The 18,825-nt window shown below is 35.3% G+C and overlaps 1 protein-coding gene across 1 annotated transcript in view; it reads left to right on the forward strand.

Moving 5' to 3' along the window:
* LOC123671918 (beta-1-syntrophin) overlaps window positions 1-18,825 on the forward strand; it is a 272,357-nt gene that overhangs the window by 236,944 nt on the left and 16,588 nt on the right. The window contains exons 3-4 of the mRNA XM_045605808.1: window positions 5,854-6,056; window positions 16,485-16,821. Of these exons, the coding sequence (XP_045461764.1) occupies window positions 5,854-6,056; window positions 16,485-16,821 (540 nt within the window). The remainder of the gene's footprint in view (window positions 1-5,853; window positions 6,057-16,484; window positions 16,822-18,825) is intronic.

Consider the following 18,825-nt stretch of genomic DNA (forward strand, 5'->3'; position numbering starts at 1 on the left):
TAATACACATACCCCAAGCAAAGAAACACTGTCAACAGAATCGTGCTTACTAAAAATATGGTCAGATTTGTAACACTGTAATGCACAAAACACATTGACTGAAAGGTACAGGGACAGATAGCGCCATCGATCAAAAAAGATTTGAGCTATAGAGAAAAATAAATGCGCTGGGGTCTGGTAGACCCCACCTTACCAGTAACGGGTTAGGTACCAAATTAAGTAAGTGAACCTTTTCCCTGGGACCGTATTCTCGACAAGTGATCTTTCAAAACGTAAACGTTCATTCAGTGTTAAGAGCACTGAAAGTACATATACGTTTTGAAAGATCACTTGTCGAAAATACGGTCCCAGTTCTCCATTCTCAGCCAGCCAAGTTCGTTTATTTTTTGAGATATGTTGAGGGAATGAATCTGCAACAATAGTATTGAATCTTTTGAATTCGTTTTCTGTCCCAAACGTCTAGACAGAAACCATACACAAAGTCACCATAATTGAAGTGGGACAATACAAGTGATTCGACTAAAATTGAACGAAGAAAAGAGACTAACTTTAAACGAAGATAAAAGGCTTACCAATCTTCATAATATGACTTTTTTATATTATACACGTGAAAAATGCCTGAAAACTGATGTCAGTTCGTGATTTGCTATTGAAAATTTCAAGAAAAGCTATTTCAGAACATGAAAAATACCAACATCGAATCTTTACTAGTTTTAATAAAACCGTAAATAAAAACCACGAGTTGAAGACAGCATTGTATCATAACAAATTCTGTGAGCCAATGTGTGCGTCGTGAAGCGTCGCTGCAATATGGTGAGAAACGTTGAGACAACAAAGTGGAAAGAGGACGTGCTTCGATGCCTCCGCTCCATTGAATCTCCCAAGGCAATATCCGTCAACGGGACCTACACAATACATCAGTCATTCAACGATCCAGTGCGTCTGTAGCTGCTTCCCCCTCCCAATGTCCTCGAAACCGTCTTGGCGTATACTCTATTCTATAGGGGATTATCCGGAAATTATTACCTTAATTACTTAGACACCCATAATTCATCCGATTATTTCATTCGAATAGGTGTTTTAGACGAGAAAAACTTCAAAAAATATCGTTCGAAAACCATCACGGGAGAATAATACACATAATTAATTTATTAGGATTAAAGCTCATTAAACCGTTCATTCTAATTTATATCTTTTCCTCCAGTTCGCAGCTAGATTGCAACGAACTTTAGAAAAAAATGAGAAAAGCACTGACGTGGAGTCAGGAGGTTTTGAGTGCTCGTTCATCAATGCGCTAATTTTGCTCTTCCACACAAATGTACATAGGTATAAAGAGCTTGCAATTCAGTATATTAAATTAAATAATGGTTTTAACGTATGTGTCTCAATATATGAAATTGATTTCACGACATTCAGATCATTTTTCAATTCTGGAAAAAGTTCCTCCTCGAGCGGGATTCGAACCCGCAACCTGCGAATCACTAGTCCAGCGTTCTAACCACTAAGACACCAAGGAAGCTGGACTAGTGATTCGGAGGTTGCGGGTTCAGATTCCGCTAGAGGTGCTTTTTCCAGAATTGAAAATATAGTCTGAATGCCGTGAAATTAGTATCAAAAATTAAATTGAGTAGAAAGAAATCCATTATTTTCCAATAGATGACTTTAGTTATCTGTATCTGGCGTTAGAAAGACAAGTTTTCGTACTAAAAAAACTTCAGTTTTGTGATTAGTGAACTCAGTTTAGTTGGAGCGCGTGTCAAAGTTGTACTCAAACAAAGAGGATATATGCTCTATTTTACAGTTTTGCTTCTATAGAGGCAAAAATGCAAGCCAGATGGCTGACAATGTAAAAAGTGTTGATGGTCTTGATACTGTAACAGCCAATCACGCGATATTTGGTTTCGTCGATTCCGTTCCGGTAATTTCGATGTCAATGATGCTCTACATACTGATAAGGCCAATTGTCGAAAATGTCTTTGAAATCATGGACATTGTCGAGTTCGACCATCATGTAACCACTGTTTCGATAGCCCAAGAGCTAAAGATTGCACAAAAACCTTTTGGAACCATTTGCATAGGGCTGGTCTTAAGAAGAAGCTCGATGTATTGGTACCGCACGAGTTTACACAAAAAACCCCAAGGACTGAATTTCCATATGAGAATTACTGCTGAATGCTGAATCGTAACAAAATCGACCCATTCTTGAAGCGGTTGGTGGCTGGTGATGGAAAGTGGTTCACTTACGACAACGTCAAGCGTAAACGGTCGTGGTCGAAACGCGGTGAACCGGCAGAAACGGTGGCCAAGCTAGGATTTAGGGCCAGGAAAGGTTTCGCTGTGTGTTCGGTGGGATAAGCAGGGAATTATCTACTGTGAGCTGCTCGTTCACGGCACAGCTTCCAACTTGTATCTGTACTGTCAACAATTGATTTGTCTGAAGTAAGCAATCACCCAAAAGCGACCAGCTTTGGCCGATAGATAGGTTCTATTTCCAGATTGAATACAAAAGCTTCTACAAAAAAAGAAATAGTGTCAAAAACATACAAAGAAAATTAAACTAAATTCTCAGAATTGATATAATCGTTCATATTATATGGTTCAAGATCAATCAACAAATTTTTAACATCTTTCTCGCATTCACTCAAACCATTACAACATTGTATATTGTTAGGCAGCTTATTAACAATTTTAATGTCTCTACATATACAGGGTCTTTCACGAGGAACCTCACCCATATTTATACGGGAAACTACTGAACGTATTTTCATGAAATTCAGCACTTATAAGTATTTCACGATGCTGATGAAATCTAAAATATTTTCAAGGCATGAGCACCTCCGGTTTTTCCGGAAATGACGTCAACTTCCGTTTTTTTATTGCAGAAATAGATTCCTTAGAAAATTTCAAGTTATTTTGATGTAACATTTTTCAGTTTTGGTTGGAAAATTCTCTCTGAGCGGAAAAATTCGAAAAGAAAATCGAAAATAGAGCTCCGCTGAAACAAGAATAACTTCGAGGTTTTTGGATGGAAAATTTTCATTTTTGGGATTGTTCAAGATGTAAGATTGATGTATCCACTTTAAGAATCGAAATCGCGATTCATGATACAGGGGGTGAAAAAATCGCATTCAAAGTTAGGGATGACAAAATCGTGAAAAATCAATTTTTTCAAATCAGAACCCCATTTTTTTATGGCAGATATTGAATCTACGTTGAAAAATAATGTGAGTGTATGCATCACACCCTTGCCCTAAAATGGATATTTTCTGAGTTATTCACAAAAAACTGTTTTTCGTCTTGAATTTTCAGCTATTTCTTTTCCCTTCACGCCAAAAAGATGAAATTTTCAGGACTGTTATTTGAACCATGCTGTAGATTTTTTACCCCTTCTTGAAACCGACTTCAAGTTACTATTAGGAGAACCATGGCAAACTCTCGCAGTTATAACTAGAGAAGATTCTCAAAGTTTTGACCGTTAATTTCTAGACATTTATTTATACGTCTCAGGAATGCTTCGTGCGTTGCTCTTCTTATTTCATCGGGAGGAAGAGATCTGCAAAAGTGTTTAAAAACCAAATTGAGTTTCAAAACTATGAATCTAAAAATCTAAACAAACCTGAACGCATTTCTGACTCGTTCTATGCAGTCCTCTTTATCAGTCAGGGGAGTTGAGTAGACAATATTTTTTATCCTACCCCAAACATAATAGTCTAAAGGAGTTAAATCGGGAGAACGTGGTGGCCAAAGATGTGGACCATTGTTCGCCAACCATCGATCTTCAAATAGCCTGTAGAGGATATTTGACACATTGAGTGAATTGTGTGGAGGCGCGCCATCTTGTTGATACCATAAGTCATAATGGTTCTGTACTAGCGGCTCAATTATTTGAGTCAATATGTCAGAATATCTATCTCCTAAGAGAGAACATTCTTTAAATAATGCAAACATGTGTAGTGTTCTATCTTACCAGTTAAAGTCCCATCATAAATGTGACCCAGATCAATCTCGGCATCTTTGAGAGAATTTTGAGGATTCACACGAAAATATGCAAGAACTGTAATTTCGTTGTTCTCATCTTCTACTACACTTTTTTCTCTGTGTATAGTTTTCTTAACGAAAGATCCGACATTTCTCAAGTTTGTCATGGTTCTGTTAATGGTATCTCTCGTTGGCCTGGGTCGGTCAGGAAACCTCTTAATGAACAGTCGAATCGTTCTATCTACAACTTTATTACATTCTCCATGAAGTAGAATGAGATTTAAATAATCTTCATTGGTAAAATTAGGCATAGTGATCGATTTTATAACTTAATACGAATTATCACCAAATTAATAGTAAACACAAAATGCTATTGAATAAAGAGGAATTTGGCAGATGTAATTAATGATATCTATCATTAAAAAAAAAGAATGTAAAACATGGTAAGTTTTTGCATATGGTTCATAAGGAATTATTTATTTATCACTGGAGAGAAAACCGATGGCCGATTAGTTGAAATAAAGAGGTTTCCGATACAAATTCGAATCAAAATTCGCCATCTATTTAGGAACAACCTGTAACTTTTTTCTCTTGCATATTAGGGTAGTAAAATCTAAAACATGGTTTAAATAACAGTTCCTGAAAATTTCATCTTTTTGTCGTGAAGGGAAAAGAAATAGCTGAGCATTCAAGACGAAAAACAGTTTTTTGTGAATAACTCAGAAAATATCCACTTTAGGGCAAGGGTGTGATGCATACACTCACATTATTTTTTAACGTAGATTCAATATCTGCCATAAAAAAATGGGGTTCTAATTTGAAAATATTGATTTTTCACGATTTTGAAAGCGATTTTTTCACCCCCTGTATCATGAATCGCGATTTCGATTCTTGAAGTGGATACATCAATCTTACATCTTGAAAAATCTCAAAAATGAAAATTTTCCATCCAAAAACCTCGAAGTTATTCTTGTTTCAGCGGAGCTCTATTTTCGATTTTTTTTCGAATTTTCCCGCTCAGAGAGAATTTTCCAACCAAAACTGAAAAATGTTATATCGAAATAACTTGAAATTTTCTAAGGAATCTATTTCTGCAATAAAAAAATGGTGTTCTAATTTGAAAAACGGAAGTTGACGTCAAGTGCTGAATTTCATGAAAATACGTTCAGTAGTTTCCCGTATAAATATGGGTGAGGTTCCTCGTGAAAGACCCTGTATAAAGGACCTCTTTCTAATAAAGTTGACCTGTGCTGTGGATAACTAAGATCATATGTTCTGGTAGCATAATCATGACTGTTACCTGTATCGAATTGATTTTGATTTTTGAAAGTGAACAAAAACATTCATAAATATAGAGAACATAAACAGTCTTGATAGACAAAGTCTCAAATTTGCCTCTGCATGATTCTTTAGATTCCATGTTACGTATTGTTCTAGCATCAAATTGGTTTTAGATTAATTAATTTTCAGCTTATTCATATCGAACCAACGTTTTGCGTCAACAGATGATTTCTGCTCTTTCGAGAATTTCTGGTATATTTTTACTAGTATATTAGTGTCATCGACATATTCGTCGTAAGGCAACAATCTAATGATGAAGGAAGGTCATTTATAAAAACTCTGAATAAAATAAGTCCGGACTGAAAACTGCTGCTTTCTATTTGTTAAAAAAAGAACATATCCAATCATTCGGTCTTACTCTTATGCCATATTCATCTAATTTCAGTGGTAAAAGCTCATGGTTAACGCAATCGAAAGCTTTGCTAGGATCACTGAAAAGACCTAAAGCTCAATGTTTGTCGTCTTAGTGATTCAAAATGGCATTTATAAAATGATATATGATATATATTACATTACAACTCACATTTTTTCCAGAAAATCGAACAATGGAACTCCACTCGCCTGATGCAGTCCACAGCTGTGTCCTACGAGCATCAGATCAAGCAGAAGCAATAGCCTGGTTCAATACACTGCACTCAGCTTTGTCAATGCTGACCACTGCCGCTTTACATGAGGCTTCCAGATTCATTCCCGATTTGAGGCATATAGGTTGGTTTTTGAGGAAACCACGACCAGAGGTAATATCCTATTGTTTTTATCGAAGAGATTATATACAGGGTCGTCTTCTTGAAGTACAATATCCATCTCAATGAATGTTTGCAACAATTATGGCGGTTCTGTGCGGCTCTAAATAGTTCATGGGCGTCCATATTCGTCCAGTCCCTGATGTTCTTGAGTCATGAATATTTCTTTCTACCTATACCCCGCTATCCCTCAATTTTCCCCTCCATAATTAATTTCAGGAAATGGTACTTTGTGTTGCGCAGTATATTAAAGATACCCTGGACCCAAGGTCTATAGATTTAGGCAGGTTCAACCAATCAGCGTCAACCATTTGTGACGTCACTCGGTTTACACATTCAAATAAATAACATTTGATTGCAATGCAATCGTGGGTTTTCACGGATTTTCTTATTAGTTCGATCTCGTATATCGTTTGTAGCCTATCCTAAATAGTCTTCAATATCTTCAATCATAAAATAGCTACAATAAAATGTGTGTCAATGATGGCCAAGGGCGATACAGACACTCTGTAGACCTTGACAGACACCGGATGACGCGTTACCCCACTCTTCAAACCAAGTTATGAGACAACCTGTGCAATCTACAGACTTTGCCCTGGACCGCTCATGTTACCGTTGAGGTCTTGAAAAGGATAGATGGAGACAGAGAATTTCTGACCATGCTGAAGCGGAGAAAGACTGCATATACAGGGTGTTTCATTATAAACCGGACAAACATACATAGTCGCGTAGATGACCCCGGGAGAATCATTCGTTTGCGAAGCATTTGCGAGATGGTGTTCAACGACATTTCTGAGCTATATTCTATTCAGTGTGTTCACTTATGTATAATCTTCGAAGTTTCGATTTCTGGTAACATTACAATATTTTTGAGTGCTCAATTCAGAAAAAATGAAGAACTGAAAAAAAAATCCTTGTTGTGGAAAAACTGTAATGAAAACTGACTCAGAAATCTAGTGTTCCCATTTGAAAAAACATAATTTTGGATCATAGCTTCGTAATTGAAAATCTGTTTCAAAAGGACTAGCACCCCACTGGATTCTACGTAAAAAAGTGCCTGTGTAATGTTTTAATTGTGATATCGACAATGAAAGAAGGTGTTCAAAAATGAATACTACTCTTCTGAGTTCATCCCAAAAAGAGAACGAGAATGAGGTATCAGATTTTGTCTACCTCCTCTGATTCAAAAGTTGTGCTAGTGCTAAAACATCGAAATTTGCCCAGCCTGTACGAAGCTGATAAAGAAAATAATCACCGAAGTGAAAATTCTTCAAGAGGAAGGGTTGAAAGATATGACAAATATAAATTGAAAAGTAAAAGAAACTGTAACTCTTCCAAATAGCGAAGAAATTTCTGTTGCTGAAGAGAAAAATATGAAACTGGAAAATGATTCAGATATTGTAAATATTAATAAAGAACCAGAATATGAAGAAGGCAAAACAAAAGAAGCGGATGAAATATATTTGAATGAATGCTTGATAAATGCGTAATTGATCAAGAAAATTATTGGAAATACGACATCTCAAATAAGGAAATCAGCGAACAAGATAATTTTACAATTCAATCTCAATGTACGATTTTTCTGAAAAGTTAGTGAAATTCTACGATTGAACTAAATTTTTGTCTGAAATTTTCTAAGAGTTAAATGACGTGTGGGACATTAAAATCTACTGATCCCCATTGAAAAATTTCTGCTCTTCACGAATATTCCCATAAAATTCCAATATTCCACTTTACAGGATGTTAAATCTCCCAAATTTTTCTAATACGGACCTGACTTTTTCAATTAGTTTAAAGATTTATCGAAGGACCTAATGGAGTAAATTGTTCGTTCCAAATATCAATCAAATATACTGGGTGGTTCGAAAGTTATAAGGAATTGAAATATTGGTGAATTTATAAACCATCCTATGGGCTATGGGAAAGATTAGACCTATCATATATGGGTTTTTTGGATTCGTCTAGGGCAGCTCCACCTGAGGTTGACGTATGTACATTTACCAATGAAACACCCTGTATAATGATCGACTATTTTTTCACAAAATTATAGTTTCACTTTTTTAATTATTTTGTGTAGGTTTTTTTTCACGAATATTCCGAAAATATATCAGTGCTTTGTGCATTAAACATTTCATCAATTCTTTTGCGAAAAATAAAAAGTAACCAAAATTTTTTTACGTTTTCAAATTAAAAAATTAATGATCCTACAATGAAGATTATTATGTGAAAATCCAATAAAAATCGGTAGTTGTAATTGGAAAAATCTATAATTTCGTTTTGAACTCAGCAGTCACGTGTGTGGTAATCCCCTTTAAGAATATTCTGTGTGGTTACTAGTGTTACTACAACTTCAGTTTAATCTACATCTGACTGAATATTCGACACTCCGATTTTAAACATCTATATTTTTATAATTCGTTCCGAAAATCCCAAAATACACTAGACTGGCAATCGAACTGAATCACAGATGTTTTTTAAATTTTGCTTCAGTATATATGATGTCTTTCAACTCATTGACAAATACTTATTCATAATACAAAAACAGACGGCATTGATATTCTTCAACCAAGTTGAAATCTCAGAATCGAACCACTTCGTGGCTCGAGTTTGAAGGAGCGAGTGTTAAAATGAGCCTTCTCTACGAGTGTTATACATAATTTTCTCGAAATTACCGAATTTTCATTAACATTAATGAAAAACATTTAGTTTAGGTAATTTGAAATTAACTAATGATGATTGGCAGAACTGTTTTCTTTGACAGATAATAGATGAATCCGTGAGAGGAGAGTTCGGATTACCGACATATAATAATGAAATATATCCATGAATTCTGTATGAAACTGAGATATTTCCGAACGATTTTGTTCTACAAGGTATATCAGAACGGTTGGATTTGCCACAGAATCAGAAAAAAGTATTTCATCCATCTCTTTGAGAGGATTTCAAAAGGATCAATCCACCATCCTTTTTAGACAGAATTCAGTCTGATGGTGTTTGCCCTTCATCTGTGTCGTCAAATAATTGAATTGTTATGAATTACTTCCTTCTGTCAATATTTGATCCCTGATACCATCCGTTATTCAATCCAAGGGGAGTCATCCCGTACAAAACCGAGAAAATGAATTAACTTCTCCAATAATTCATTCCCGAATTCGAATATTTCCTGGAATTGATTTTAATTCCGCAAATTCGAATCTTTGTTCCGATGCCCTTGTACCTAGGGGAAAATAGTGCTGATTGAATTTTGATTAATTGGATTTCAGCCAAAACCTCCATAGCATATTAATGCCCCTGTTGTTGTTACCCCTCTTCGTAGAATTTTCGATTGCAGAGCATTTATTACGAAGTGATCGAAACAGGTAGATTTTCTGAGAAAATTTTTCTGTATATATTATCTGTCATTTTATTATGTTTTGAAATCGATTTTAAGATTTAATAAGAATTATTATGCTCGGATTTTTTCATTTCATGGAATCATCGATTCTTTATGTGGAGTTTTTCATGCTTTGCATTTATATTATTTCCCTGTACGGAAAGATCCTTCCATATTCATTTTTATCAACCTGAATTCCATTTTGAGTGTATATCGAAAATTTTATGTTCTCTCTCAAATACCGAGGGTTTTTATTTTAGTATTACCTAGTATAAATGATGAAAGGAATTATGGTTCATTATAACGATATATGTACTTGCGAATAATATGGACAACAGAGACTTGGAAACAGAATTCAGCAAGTTCGTAATTAGTTTCTGAAACTTGATACGATTTGCTTTCAGAATTATCTAAAACTTCAACATGAGACCACATCATGTAACCAACCACATCATGTAACCATAGACATTGCTGATATTACTAACTTTGCTCAAAATATTTTCTGAACTGTTTGTATGAAATTGTGTTATTTGAAAGGTTATATCATCGTTGCGGAAATTCATCCACTGATTTATACAGGGTGGCCACTTTTTCAATGGGATTGTATTGGTAACTTTTAAACCATAAGAGTTAGAAGGTCGGTCAAATGGAGAAAAAGTTGCATGCATAGAAGCATTATCGAGTAGTTCAAACAAATCGAGATTATCAGGGCCGGTTTTCGAGATATCATAAGAAAAGTAAATTATGTCATTTTGATTTTCTTTTTTTCCCACTTTATTTCGAATATTATCAAAAAATGTTACAGGAACTTTTTATTCGACAGTAAATTATCCTCAATTTGACGTAATCAGATTTCGTATCCAACGTTTCGTACTCTCTGGGCCACCCTCAACCTCATTTTTTTCAATACGGACCTGCATATTTTATGACATTTTTCGAAATAACTTTTAACGCTGAATTCAACGATATATCATACAATGTCATTCAAAGTTGATTTTCAGGTGATTTTGACCCTTATCCAATTTTCTTCGGGTCGGATCTGTATTACCTTCATTTAGTTTAATTAACAACATGCAATATGCAATAAATTTCGATAAGAAAATCAACTTACCCATCTTGAACCAAATGGAACATATTAGAATCAAAGCAAGAAACCAGTATACTGGTTTCTTGGTTCTTCTTTTATAATAATCATTTGAATATTTCAATTCATAATAATTAAACGAAAGTATCATTTAATGAAAGAAAAATCAAATGATTATTCGAAAGTAAATATAAAAAAGTAAGTGTTCGAAAAGTCCACCATTTTGTAAAATGCACTTTACGGTTCTGCAACCCATACTTCTTATACATTTGCTTGTTTGGTCTCCTTGAATACCTTCCAAAACATTCTCAATTCTCTCGCGAGGTATCACTATTGTTGTATTTGTCATTTGAATCGTTGAAACAAATTACAGAATCGAACTTTTGAGATCATTACGATATAATTTTTGCGAGGCTTGGTATTCAAATTTAAAATCATTGTATTCGCGTCTCTTTACTATTTTATTACCAGCAGTTCTTGAAAAATTCCATTCACTGGCCACAGTTCTCGATTTTTTTTCTGGGTTCGATTGAATTTGGGTCAGAACATTGATATCGTTAATAGACTTGTTTTTTCTTACATAAACACCATTAAATTTGGATGAGGGTCAAAATCACCTGAAAATCAACTTTGAATGACATTGTATGATATATCGTTGAATTCAGCGTTAAAAGTTATTTCGAAAAATGTCATAAAATATGCAGGTCCGTATTGAAAAAAATGAGGTTGAGGGTGGCCCAGAGAGTACGAAACGTTGGATACGAAATCTGATTACGTCAAATTGAGGATAATTTATTGTCGAATAAAAAATTCCCGTACCATTTTTTTATAATATTTGAAATAAAGTGGGAAAAAAAGAAAAATCAAAATGACATAATTTACTTTTCTTATGATATCTCGAAAACCGGCCCTGATAATCTCGATTTGTTTAAACTGCTTGATAATGCTTCTATGCATGCAACTTTTTCTCCATTTGACCGACCTTCTAACTCTTATGGATTAAAAGTTACCAATACAATCCCATTGAAAAAGTGGCCACCCTGTATATATATATTTAATGTGTTGATTTAAAAAAAGTCCTCAATTTTTGATATGAAGGTTAATTAATGATAGTTCTGATCATGCTGAAATTGAAGAAATAAATTTATTCCTAACTACCAAATAGAAATTTCCAATACAAAATTCGAATCTAATAATCAGAATGTATACCTGGATCAATCTTCTTGTATAAGGTTTCGTATTAGGTTAACCTGACTTTCTCAATCCCTGGTCTGAATCATTTATTTCATTCTTGGAATAGTCAGAAACATCGTTTTTTATTGATACTCAATTAGTATATTATTGAGTTTTCGCAAGTGAAGATGTGCTATAATTTTTTGTAAATTTTATTCGTTTCATAAAATGGTATCAAAACACTGAACTAAAACAATGACATCCACAAAGAGAAGTACCTCTGTAAATCATGCAGCTGTTGTTTATATTTCCATTAGAATGTTTTATTCATTAGTTTGTATAAGGCCAATCGGGTTCTACTAGTTGGCGAAAATGAGATTTCGTACTACAAATTCTTTTTCCTACAACTGCTATGAAAAGTAGTGTATTCTTCATAGCTTACTCAATTTCAAAACTATGTATTGCTCATACTGTGGAAAATATTATTTCTCACGGCACTTTGCCCACACCTTGCTTGGTAGACCAATGAAATTGGGCTTTTGAGTCGTTTCTATGGAAACACAATAAATTAGCACATACTGTCAACGAAGGTCATTTTGATTTGAATCAAGTCCATTACTTTAATTATTGAAATAAATACAACATGTGGAGAAAGTCCTTTTCTCGCTCGTGTATTTGCAGCAAAACTTCCACACTCGCGAGAAAAGTTGGACTTTCCCCACTTTTTGCACAATATACTATTCTGACAGTTTTATGATTAGTTGACTGAGTTTAGTTTGAGCGCGCGACAAATATGGGCAATAGCAAAGAGAAAATGAGCTGTATTCCACAAGTTTTTCTGCGATGAAGGCGAAAATATAAGCCAAGAGACTGAAAAATAAATAGTTTTTTCCTACAACTGCTATGAAAGTAGCGTAATATTCTTCACAGCTTACTCAATTTCAAAACTACGTATCGCTCATACTGTGGAAAATATTATTTCTCTCGGCACTTTGCCCACACCTAGCTCTGTAGACCAATGAAATGGGGCTTTTGAGTCGTTTCTATGGAAACGCAATAAATTAGTACATACTATCAACGAAAGCCATTTCTAATTGAATCAAGTCCATTACTTGAATTATTGAAATTTGTGCAGTTGTAGGGAAAGTATAGTTCGCAACATGTGGAGAAAGTCCTTTTCTCGCACGTATGTTTGCTGCACTCGCATTTCAGGCTCGTGCCACAAACTTCCATACTCGCGAGAAAAGGTGGACTTTCCCCACTTGTTGCACAATATACTATTATGGTTCCGATACTGTAACAGCCATGTGCAATTTTGGTTTCGTCGATTTTGTTCCGGTAATTCCGATGTCAAATATGCACCACGCACTGAAACGCCAATTGTTGAAAATGTCGGAAAATAATGGATATTGTCGAGTCCGACCATCATGTAAGCGCTGTTTCGATTTCCCAAGATCTGAAGATTGCACAAAAAACTGTTTGGAACCATTTGCATAAGGCTGGTCTCAAAAAAAGGCATGGGCACCACATAAATTAACGCAAAAAACCTCTTAGACCGAATTTCCATCTGCGACTCGCTGCTGAATCGTAACAAATTCGATTCATTTTTGAAACGGTTGGTGACTGGTGATGAAAAGTGGAATACTTACGACAACGTCAAGCAAAAACGGTCTTGATCGAAACGCGGCGTAAACGGTGGTCAAGCTAAGATTGACGGCCACGAAGGTTTTGCTGTTTGTTTGGTGGAATTGGCAGGAAATTAACTACTATAAGCTGCACCCTTACGGTTCATTCTGACCGTTATAAATTGAAACCTTGTTTTTTTGCTAAAATGATGGATTTCTTATCACTCTACTTTATATGTGGTGAATAGATAGAACAGCAAAACTATTTATAACTTTGTGGAAAAACTTATCTTGGCCATTTTGGCTTTAATTTGGAAGATCAGGATGAATCTTGTGCATCACATTTCGTATGTGAAACATGTCTTGAATATTGGCGATAGAGAATAGTTGAGGAAGTGCCTTAAGTATGCCAATGGTTTGGAGAGGACTGCGAAACCATAATGATGGCTCCCATTTTTATCTCGTTTATATTAAAAGCATATTAAGTCATAAATGGACATACCCTTATCTAAATTTTCCAAAAAACCCTGTACCTAGTGCATTCGTAAGAAATACCCGTTCGATCCTGCAGCAGTCTTCCTGAACTCCCAGAAGAAGGTAGGGAGAGATCCTCTGAAGATAAAGTTCAAATAATTCAATGTGTTGATAACAGCGAATTCGAAGCAGATTTAAAAACTCCACAGTGTTTCAATAGAAAAACTGACCGATCTCATATGAGATAAAGGAATCTACTGAAATAATTGAACCCAAATTGAAAGAAAAGGACCTACTTTATCTGGAAACTGATATTTCTTTTCATTATAAAAGAGATAATAATAAGGTTTATCCATATCGACATGATAAATGTATGATAATAATGAATATTATAAACAATCACGGTGACCTCGTGACTTGAGCTGGAGATCTTCTTTTTTGTAATAGCGCCAACGCCATGAGGTGAAAAAAATTTAAAATTAATTCAATTAGGTACATCGTGTTCACTCCAACACATACTTGCCTATGAATTGAAATCCCATGGTCTGCAGCTTGATCCCTCAACAACCGCACAAAATCTGAATCAAAGCCAACCATGCTGAAGGTGATATCTTTTCAATCTGGGCACCACAGCCGCTTGTTTGAGAAGATGCCTTGTATGATGTCTATAATCCAACGTGTTTTTGCTGTCCTAAATTGGCTAAGGAGATTTTCAGTGATAATATCACAAGACCATAGACAATATTCGAATATACACCGAGTCATGACACGAGAGCGCAGCTCGAGTGTTGTTTCGAGAACTATGTCGAGTGAAGATGTTCGTATAATCGAAATATATTGTCTATGCTCGAGTTGGCATTCGTTACGATTATATAACAAATAATTTCAATAACCATAACTAAAGAGTGTATTTTGATAATTCAATGACATTTCACTGAGCTTGACTTTTAATTTTTTGTGGAAATTTCGAAAAATTCACAAATACACAAAGTGTAAATTACGCCATCTCTATTCAAGATGAAGGGCGTTGGAGAGAATAAAATGTACACATTTTTACGATTTCGCAGAAACTATAATGGCAACATTGTAATGACATTTTTACGAATATGTTCTGGAACATGTTATGAATATATTTTTATATTTGACTCCCATAGAAGGCTGCAGTTCCACGCGTCATACCAAGTAGTATTTTACAAAACCTTTTTTGAGGTTAGATTCATTAATCAAAGTTTCAAGTGAACTTGAAAATCATTCTATTCTTCAGCAAAAAGGTACTTTTGGTGAAACTCGATACAATGTACAGGGTGGGCAAATTTCGATGTTTTAGTACTACAACTTTTGAATCAGAGGAGATAGACAAAATCTGATACCCCCTTCTCGGTCTTTTTTTCTGAAAAACTAACAAGGTTAGTATTCATTTTTGGCCTCCTTCTTTAGCTTTTGAGTTATAAGCGAAAATTGGAAAAATGGCGATATCGAAAAACATTTATATCTCCGCTAATACTGATGATAGAGTTCATACAGAGATCATACAGCCATTTTTTTACGTTGAATCCAGTGAAGTGCTCGTCTTTTCGAAATAGTTTTTGATTACGAAGCTATGAACCAAAGTTAGGTTTTTTCAAATCGGAACACTAGATTTCGGTGTTATTTTTTGAAAGCTCAATTTTTCTTGATTTCAAAAATATATAACATCGTATGGTATCATTATAAATAATAGAAAATGGTCAAAAACCTTTTTTTAGATAAGTGTCTCAATATTTATTTATATAAATGTTTTTCGATATCGCCATTTTTCCAATTTTCGCTTATAACTCGAAAACAAAAGAAGGTAGCCAAAAATGAATATTACCCTTATTAGTTTCTCAGAAAAAGCGACCGAGGAGAGGGTATCAGATTTTGTCTATCTCCTCCGGTTCAAAAGTTGTAGCGCTAAAACATCGAAATTTGCCCACCCTGTACCGTTTTCGTGATATTTTGATTTGAAAATTATGGAGTAATAACCGATACTGGTATAGTGTAATGGTCAAATTATCAATCAAATCAGAAATAAGAACAGAAAATATTAAAAAAGACTAATAACATAAAATGAAATTCAGTTAGAGTTAGTTAATGTACAAGTTTATCCTTTTTCTGAAATTTTCTTCCAATTCTTGACGTAAATTTACCTTCGTAGCATAGACTTCTTTTTTAAGATACGACCAAACTGTCTACTCCAACAACTGAAATCGTGACTGAGAAGAATCCGAGAAATTTCAACATTATTATTGATGAAATTAATTTATTATCGATAAAGTCTCATTTACGCGATGAGAAATTTTCAGTTCACATAATGTATTCTAATTGATAATAATTAAAGATTTTATTATTTCTGCATAGCAGCATCGGTTAATACTGCATAATTTCCCAAACAAAATATTCCGAAAACGGTACATTGTATCGAGTTTTACCAAGAGTACCTTTTTGTTGTTGAATTGAATGATCTATAAGTTTACTTGAAATTTTGATTGATGAATCTAACCCTAAAAAATTGGGCCAAGAGATGTCATGATTCATGGAAAATAAAACGTAATCAACAAAGCTTTGGTTCTGCCTCATCATATTAATTTGGGACAGATGAAGCAATTTGTTAAAGCAGTAAATCGAGATGGTATCACCAATGAAACTAAATTTCAAGAATCCAATTTTTTCAGAACCAAATGTCTAGTTCGGAGAGTTCCGAAGATGCCGAAAGGTGGCAGGCCATCTTTGCAGCGGTCACTGACAGTGAGCTCCGGTTTTACGAGAGCGCGCCCTGGTCAGGTGAATCTTGGAAGACGCCAGCAGAAGCGTACGCCTTAATCGCCACCAGATTAGTAGGATCGGCCAAACGACAAGACACTCCAGAATTTAGCATTCGCTGTGCCACCGTCGAAGGAGTAGTCACTCACAACCTGCGTGCTGAAACACACAGAGATCTGGCTGTTTGGGCGAAGACGCTGGTCAATGGTAGTCATGCTAGTGCTGTCACACAAAGAGAGTTCGTTTGTAGTAAGTATTTTTCATTTATGATTTGATAATAGCTTTCTTGTCATCTGTGTATATCCGTACTGGATGTTATCATAGCTTTTCTGACTTTGTTAGTGGCTGTTACCGTTTTCTATCGAGTAGAATCTATAAAACATTTGGACATTGAGAGTCCGGTTATGGAAATTCATGATAAACAGGATGTGAATAAGATAGAGCCATCAGGATCAGGAAATTTGATACAAATGCTGTCGATAGAAATTTAGCTCAGCATTCGTCGACAAAAAATTAATTGGATAGCCAAAGCTCTCTGAGTATAGCATGGAAACGGAAATGATTCAAGACTAGAAAAATACTACTTAGAATACTCTTAGTCTACCCATAGATGTTTGAGAGATAGATTACATAGAGCCATAGGTATTTAAGATGATCTTATTAGATTACGTGTCTTACAGGGAGGGTGTTTACTCGATAGTTGATCAGGGTATGAGGAAAAATCTTGAAAAATAATGTTGAAAAGTTGGTCACAAAGAACTGAGTGCAAAATTGAAGTATAGTCTCTCCAAAGTCACTTAACTAGAACCTAAATAAACCGCTCCACATGTGTTATTGGAATATTGACTTAAATTACAAAAAAATATAGTTTAAATGAGATTTTTATGATGAAAATTCATACTAATATGATTTCAAGTTGCAGGAAATAAAATTAATTTCAGCGTGTAGGTCAGCACCATATACAAGGTGGTTAAGAAAAATCGAGTAAAATAACGAAATTTTATTCTCAGAGAATTCAAGAATTTTAATACTATCAATACAATGTATGGCCTCCACGGGCAGCAATAATAGCTTGACATCATCTTTCCATACAACACACGAGGTTGTTGAACATTTCTTGAGGAATTTGATTCCATAAACAGGGCAGAAGCTATCTCAGATCATTTAAGGATTCTGGGGTAGGTTGATGATTATCTAATCTTCTTTGGAGCATATCCCATGCATGTTCTATGCGATTTAAATCTGCTCGCGCGCATTCTCAACTATGACTGCACGGTTCGGTCTAGCGTTATCGTCTAGAAATTGAAAAGTTTCACCAATAGCAGCCTGAAAATTTGGCACAACATTGTCAATGACATGCTCCCTATAGTGTAAGGCGGTCATATTCCCAGGACAAATATGTAGATCTGTGCGCCCGTTGAAACATATCCCGGCCCATACCAGAACACTACCCCCTCGGAATGGATGGACTTCTTGGACATAGCGACGATAACGGGGTATGTGTGGGATTGTCCATACCCTTATTTTTCGAGAATCTGAAAATCGTCCATATCTGGATTCATCAGTGAAAAGGACACTACGTCAATGATCGTTCCAATTGATATGTTGCCTTGCCCATTCCAGTCTTTGATGCTTATGGTCACGTGTTAATGGAACTCCTCTTAATGGACGTCTAGAACCTAGATTCACCTCTCTCAAACGTCGTCTGATGGTTTCGATGGAAACTTGGACCCCATCTGCATTTTGAAGAGTATTCCGTAGCATTCTACACGTAGATGTAGGGTTTATTTTCGCCGAAACGGTGATGAAATGATCCTGAGCGGTTGTTGTTTTTCGTCGCCCACCAAGCCTTGGTCTTTCCAACACGGAACCTGCCTCCCTGAACCTATTCCAAAGTCGAGATATCACACATTCACACTTTGGCTGACTTGGAGCCTTTCCGCTTCAACAACCTGAGTTAGGCCACCCTGTAGCATTTCGATAGTCCTATAAGCCTCAGCGTTTGTTAATTTACGTCTTGGCATTTTCAGAAAACTCGTTTCAAATCGAAGCCGTTGATAAACTGACTCCATTTCAAAATAGGAACATTCATGAAACATATGCAAAGAACCAAACTCCAGAAAAAAGGCGACCAGATTTTCGAAACGTCTCATACTGATTTTTATTGTATCTATTCAAGTTGTTATTGAGTTTTAAATGATTTTACAGCGATTTTTTCGAAGATTACATACTTTCCAAAACGATTGAATACGA

Source organism: Harmonia axyridis, chromosome 2, assembly GCF_914767665.1.
Source record: "Harmonia axyridis chromosome 2, icHarAxyr1.1, whole genome shotgun sequence".
Lineage (NCBI taxonomy): Eukaryota > Metazoa > Arthropoda > Insecta > Coleoptera > Coccinellidae > Harmonia > Harmonia axyridis.